General features: G+C 50.8%; 1 protein-coding gene across 1 annotated transcript; it reads left to right on the top strand.

Moving 5' to 3' along the window:
• Positions 1-2201: 2201 nt before the first annotated feature.
• On the top strand, positions 2202-5819 carry LOC109542630 (IQ and AAA domain-containing protein 1-like). Its single transcript, XM_019911928.2, has 14 exons — positions 2202-2473; positions 2524-2742; positions 2792-2982; positions 3034-3214; positions 3271-3418; positions 3473-3662; positions 3716-3944; positions 3999-4240; positions 4294-4512; positions 4567-4689; positions 4747-4876; positions 4941-5201; positions 5255-5541; positions 5598-5819. Exons 1-14 carry the CDS (start codon positions 2273-2275, stop codon positions 5704-5706), a joined length of 2730 nt encoding a protein of 909 aa, XP_019767487.2. The 5' UTR covers positions 2202-2272; the 3' UTR covers positions 5707-5819.
• Positions 5820-6758: the final 939 nt, after the last annotated feature.

Raw genomic sequence — 6758 nt, 5'->3', positions numbered from 1 at the left:
TGAAGCTTTTGACCCTCAAAGAAGCTGAACAAAAATGGGATTCTTGAAAGACTAAGGGACTAACTTCCGCCCAATAAGGGCCAATAAAGTTCGTTAAATCGGGAAAAAGTTGGAGAATTTAAAGACTAATGAACTGGCCTCTTGGAGGTCTTATTACAAATATTCGCTTTTGATTTAAGTATTTGAACGCTAAGACATTGACATTTTCCTCTTTCAATTACATTAAGGTTTAAACACTTCCCATAGCAAGTTCAGCTTCTCGTTAAGACACACATTAGTTTTCCAAGTTCATTTTAAATCGATGGACTTGCGAACTATTGAAATTTAAAAAATTCTTGGTCAACTTCGGCGTTCAACACACATTTAGCAACAAACTGCGCAAATTTAACTGAAAGCATGGGGAAGCAACTAGTGATTTAATGCCAGCAAAGCAAGCAACTGCAGGGATGTTCTGAGAAACCTTTTCGAGCAAAACACTCATTTGAATAACAGCAAAACTGAGCTTTTGCTTTGTTTGCGGGTAATCAGGAGGCTGCACTTCAATTGAACGCTAAATTCTGAGTAAAGCGACTCACCTCATACTGCTGGTAGTTGGCCAACGACGAGTTGGAGTTCAAGTAGAACCGTGACATCATTCCATTTTCCTTGAAAGTCATTAAAGAGAAACGAAAAGGAAAAACTTCAAGCAAACACTCTAAACCTGGTCACCACATTGCACAGCACGCGCACAAACCGTTCGGAAACTTTGCCGGTGGTTTCACTGATTTCGGTCATAGACGGTTGACCAACGGCCTCCGGGACGTCCAGATTTCGATGCACTAGACAATGCTGTCCGAACACGCCGATTCTGTGGTTCTTCGCGCGAGTCCTCAGGGCTTCCCGACCGAACTGCGGGCAGGATGCAAAGTCCCATCGGTCCCCTCCTGGGTATTGCCAGAGGGGGCTCCGGCCTGTGGCCATTGGCCAGGCCTGCGCCATCGCGCCTCCCTTTGGGGCGCGACTCGAAGAATGGCTCTGAGGTGGCTCGGAGGCTGCACATCTCGACGACGAGAAAGTGGAAGTGGCTAGCGACGTAACACTTCGTCAAGGAGCCATTCAGCAAGGAGCTCCGTCTCTCTTCTCAAACCACTGTCTAGAAGAAAGGGTTCGATAATTTAGGGCCAAAGCATTTTTATGTAAATGTTGTTTGCTTAAGTTCAGCTAGTTTTGCCCCTCGTAACATCACTGCCAATTCGAGCCGAAACGCCGCCGTGGGCAGGAGAAAGACCGACTGAGCGGTAACCATGGAAACCTCTCTGTTCTTGTCGCACCGCCCGAACATACCAGGGGCCAACCGAAACTACTAACTACAATTGATTGTATTTGGTTGACAGCGGGTTGTTTTCTTTGGCATATAAATTGATAAATAAAGAACATTTTAATGCATCTTTGATGGACGAACTTGTCCTTGTGTGGAACTTTTTTTTAGTTTGATCGTCCCTCTAACGTGAATAAGTCGAACTAAAATCGCGAACAGCGCCCTCTGAAATTGAAACCGCGCTGCCACTGATCAGGACGAATGTGAAAAATCCAACGATTGGCTGAAAAATGCACATTAATCGCGGAAGTAGTAATTCAGCTGCCTTCAGAATGCCCGTTCCCATTGGTCAGGGGCCTCGGGCGTTACGCGAACATGCCGCGTCTTTTGATTTACTGTATTGTGCCGTGCCCGATGGCCAGAGACGGACTTTGCATGGCTTTTCCTGCCTTTAAATCATCGTAGAATCAGTTAGAATAGTGCTCTAGCAGGCACTTTTATTCGGCGAAATTGGGTTTGAGTTCAATTAATCGCTCATGTATAGAATTCAGTCGATTAATGTTGAAAAATGTCCCGAATTAATTAGGCATCATGAACATTTCCTTGGGTGTGAAAAGTAAGACATATTTTAACTGCACGTTTCATTCAACAATTGTCACGCATTCGCGCAGAAGGAGAAGCGATATATGCCTTCATTAATGTCAGAGAGAGATGCAAAATAGGGCACTTCCCGATACGCAGTAATTTGGTCGGCAGAGGACCCTGAAGGCGAACGGGGACGAAAAAACAACAAATAGAAATTTAGCAATATTAAAGTGAGCCGCACTTAAGACCAGAAAGAAGGAAATGGAAGTGGATATTAAAAAAACCGAAAAATATAAAAACTTATCCAAACAGTCCCAAAAACCCCAGTCAATGTCATAGGCGGGAAAATTTCCGTTAAAAAAATCCGCAGTTTAATTTGCCCTCAGAACAATGTCCTTCGAGTCCTACACCAACTGGTGGATCAGATCGAAGAAGAGGCTGGAAGACCTGCAGGCAGGCGACGAAACCATTCGCAGGAAATTCAAGCCAATCAACGATCGAAACCTGGCGAACGACTTGATTGGCGGCCTTTACGCCCAGTACTCCAGACTGGTGCAGGAGCTGACCGCCTGCCTGGATCAGATGGCTCAGGTAGCGACCGTCGCGTCCCTGCTGAGCCGCGTTAGCCGCCCTTGTTGCAGCCTCAGAAACGAGTCTCCGTTAAGAAGCTGGTGGACGCGGCCTGCATACGGTTGAGCGAGTTCAACGACGAGCTCAGAAAGATCAGTCTGAGCGAGTTTCATTGTATCGACGGCACCCTGGTCGAGCTCAAAATGGTGCCCTACGACGTAGAAATCCTGCATCCCTGTCTCTTCCACCACAGGCCAGTAAATGTGGAGGACTTGGTCCAGAGAATACAGGTTGGTCGATCTGATCAGTGCCCGGAAAAACTCCCTGTGCGTATTCCAGAGAGGAGAAACCATATACAAGCCGCCAACGGCCACAGTGGTATTTTCCCAAACGAACCTCGAAGCCGCCCAGCCGCCCACCTCAAAATCGGTGGTTTTTGCGCCCGAACCCAACGAATCCGGCCCTCCGGAGGAGCAACCACAGACCAGTGAAGCAGACCAGCCAAAGAGGAGGTCTACGAAAATCCTAGTGTAAGCCATTCAGCGATCTGAAACCCCGTTTTGTGTGAGGAGCGGTTGCAGCTCCAAAGAGGCGCAGCAGCAGCAGCAGCAGCTCGACTTCACCGCTGAGGAGCTGGAGACACGAAGCAGAGAGGAGCAGCTCAACAGAGCGCTGGTGTGCCTCCAAACGGCTGAGCGGGGCCGACAGGAGAGGGTCTACTTTTACGAGAAAAATGCGAAACTGCAGCGCAGCAAAGCTTTGGTAGGCGGTGTGAGTAGGACGGCTCAACCAGGCTAACCAGCGCTGTCGACCCTCAGAGGCAACCGGGAGCCAAAAAGGAGGCGGAGAAACCAGAAGATCCGGCCGTCAACGAGAGGGCAGCCATGCAAATCCAAAAAACCTGGAGAGGATACAAGGAGAGGGACCATCTAGAGGGGCGGGAACAACGGCGCAGACTTCTCATAGGTAGCCTCTGAATGAATGAATGAAGCGCAAGCGTGCACAGTTTGGTGGGGATAGGCATGACGGAGCCTAGTTGGAGGTCCACCAAGGAGGCGGAGGTGTTCGAGGCCAACCTAGCCAGGCGCAGAACCTACCGCGACCAGAAAATCCTGGAATACATCCAGGCGATGGACCGGGAAAAGGCCCGCATCCTGCGGGTGGTCGCCCCAGGCCTCCTGGAGGACATCGAGGACGAAATCCGCGAATGGTACCCACACCAAATCAACCATTCGACAAACGCGCAATTTACAACCCGTTTAGGTTTCACCGATGGTACGTGGAGGCGCGAACCTTCGACAAATACCCGCCCGAAGACAAGGGCGGTACCATCCTGGTGGTGCGGGGCGAAACCATGACTCCTAAGGAGTACCTGGACGACTACGAGCTGAAGCGACGGGAGAAGGCAAAGGCCGGGGGAAAGGAGGCGCTCAAAGCCAAACAGGCCAAAGAGAAAAAGCTCAAGCAGGAAGCCGAAAAGAAGAAAAAGGAGGTAGGGGCCGAGGTGGGGACTGGCGGAGGCGCTGAATTTTTTTGACACTTTCAGGCGGAAAAAAAACTGAAAGAGGCAGCGGCGAGGAAAAAAAAGAAGAAAAAACCGGGCGAGTACGAGCTGCCGGAGTTGGCAGAACCCACGTCGACAGCTCTGAAGCGGGCAGGCGAGGAGGAGTTCCAACGGATCTGGGACAAAAGAGGCGAGCAAGAGGACCCCTACCTGGACCTGATCAACGAGCAGTACTGCTACGAGACTCAGCTGGAGATCCGAAGGCAAGCCGACGAGCTGATGAGGTAAACAGCCGACGGTCCCCCCAAATCCCTCTGGCAGCAAAGCTGTTTCGAAGGTTGGAACTGGAGATTCTTCAAGAGGCCCTGGCCAAGGACAAGGGCAAAAAGTACAAGAAGAAGAAACAGAAAAACAAGCGCAAAAAAGGCAAGAAGAAGGGCAAAAAGGACCTGACGGCCAATCGCATGATCGAGGACCTGTTCCAAGAGCTGGTCAACAACGGGGTGATTCGCTGCTACCCGCAGGCGCGCCTGGATGAGTTCTTGGGCGACTTCAGGTACCCAAACGGACTGCTAGGGACTTAGTGAACTAGCCGGCAACCTTGTTGCAGTTACAACAACACCGAGCTGCGAGCCAAAGAGTTCGACCCTGCGGCAACCATCCTGGACGTTCGGCAAGCGGTCACTTTGAACTGCATCCAGCCCCTGGGAGTGGAGATCATGAAGAAGCCCAGGTGGGATGGTTGTTTAGGGGTTGATCAAGCCCTTAACATTCACGTGATTTCTTGCAGGTCCGTCCTGCTGGTTGGGCCCAGACAGAGCGGCATCCATCTGCTGGCCAATGCCGTCTTCAACCACACCCAATGTGTCCTTTTCGACCTTTCCCCCGAAGTCACCGCGGGGATTTACGAGGGAAGCAAAGTACAAAGTTGGCGCCATCGAAGCAGACTGACTCACACCTAAGGGCTCGTTCCCCCTCGTTTAGGGCTTAGGAATGCTGATCCATTTGGTGACCAAGATGTCCAAGCTGCTCCAACCCTCCATCATCTACTTCGATCGGGCTGAGCGCGTTTTCTACAAGAAAGTGCCCAAAGACGAGAGGGAGCTGGACCCCAAGCGGGTGGGCAAGAAACTGGTCAAGGGCATCATCAAAGCGATCAAGCCGGAGGATCGCGTGCTGGTGCTGGGCGCCACCTGCGCCCCCTGGCTGGCGCAAGCCGCCAAACTGAAGAAGGCCTTCGAAAGGGTAAAAACGAAGCAGCAGCGGGGGTGTGGACGGCTTCTAACGCGCTCATTAAGGTGATTCTCATCCCCCGGCCGGACTACGGCAGCGTCTATTTGTGGTGGCGTGAGCTGCTGCGCCCCTACCACGGAGTCGATCGCAACTTCAACTTCACCAGCTTGGCAACAGTGACTGTCAATCAACCATACCCGGTGATCAAGCAGGCGGTGGAGCTGATTTTGACAGCTCGCCGCATCGTCCAATTGAAGTACAAGCCGTTGAGAGCGCAAGAGCTGCACGAAGTGTTCGTGGCCAATCAGCTCGAGCCGATCACCGATAAGGAGTGGAAAAAGTTCCAGAAATGGTAAATCGCGCGCAGCTTGCTCGATTCGTTGAGACACCGTGTAATCATCGTGACAGGTACAAGAAAACACCCCTGGGGAAGGAGCGGGCGATATTCAACAAATGGGCGGACGGCAAGCGCGAGCAGGAGAAAAAACAACAGGAAAAGCAAAAGGGAAAGAAATAATTCCCGCGGATTGGATTATGATTATGTCATTGCTTCTAGGTGTTAACCGGTTTATGGTTTGTCGATTTCTTTTTGTTTTCGCTGTCCCGATTAAAGCGCGCAATCCTTTTGAATGCGACTTGTCTTTTTTTGTTGATTGATAAGAAGATCAAAGCCGCCTTGTCCCGTGCATCAGTTTATACGATGGTACGATGATACGAAAGTGTTTCTATTGGTTGGAAATCTGTCAGTTCGTACGACGACGTACGAACAGATGACAGATCTCCAACCAATAGAAACACTTTCGTATCATCGTACCATCGTATAAACGGATGCATGAAACACGTCTTTAGCCGGGACGGCTTTAGCCGGGAATATTGAGATATAAAGCGGAAAATGGTGTTGTTTTGAACGCGACATTTTGCAAGAGGCAGAGCAAAAAACGCGCGACACTGGATGGTACCAGGTTGCGCCGCCATGTTGACTACTCAAGAAGCCATGTTGCGGGTTTTGCGGACGCCCACGCCAGAACCCGGAGAAGTGGTACCGAGCGGTCCGGTAATTCCTCCGGGGAATGCGTGGACAGGGCCGGACTTGCCCTTCAGCCGCGTTTAAAGCAGGCAACATTCCCTCAATCGACTATGGAGAACCGCAACTAGGACAAGTACAGTCCTGCGTAAAACCTGCGCAAAAGAAGGGGAAGTTTGAGGCTTCGGGGCCTACCAGTGGAAACAAAAGACGTGCCCACGCACATGTCGAACTGAGCCGTATCCCCTTGTGGCTTACCGTGGGCAGTGGCGGGTTAACGACTCGTATTCCTGGCGATTTTTGCCACCGACAAGTTGCCGACTCTCCCCCGCGGCTCGTTTTAGACGTATTTATTGGCCCATTGTTGCTGACCACCAGTGGTGGCTCCCATTCAATAGCGCATTGTTTATATAATGACAGCTGTCAACTCGGCTGCACTGTCAGTGTCACATGCGCAGAGTACCCACCTGTCAACCAAATGAATATTGACGTTTTCCCGTTTTAGACCCGCTAATTAATAAGTCATTTTCTAAGACCACCACGCA

Source organism: Dendroctonus ponderosae, unplaced genomic scaffold, assembly GCF_020466585.1.
Source record: "Dendroctonus ponderosae isolate FM_Combo_2020 unplaced genomic scaffold, Dpon_F_20191213v2 Dpon_F_20191213_10, whole genome shotgun sequence".
NCBI lineage: Eukaryota > Metazoa > Arthropoda > Insecta > Coleoptera > Curculionidae > Dendroctonus > Dendroctonus ponderosae.
The sequence above is the reverse complement of the archived record's forward strand: the minus strand, read 5'-3'. Positions and strand labels throughout refer to the sequence as shown.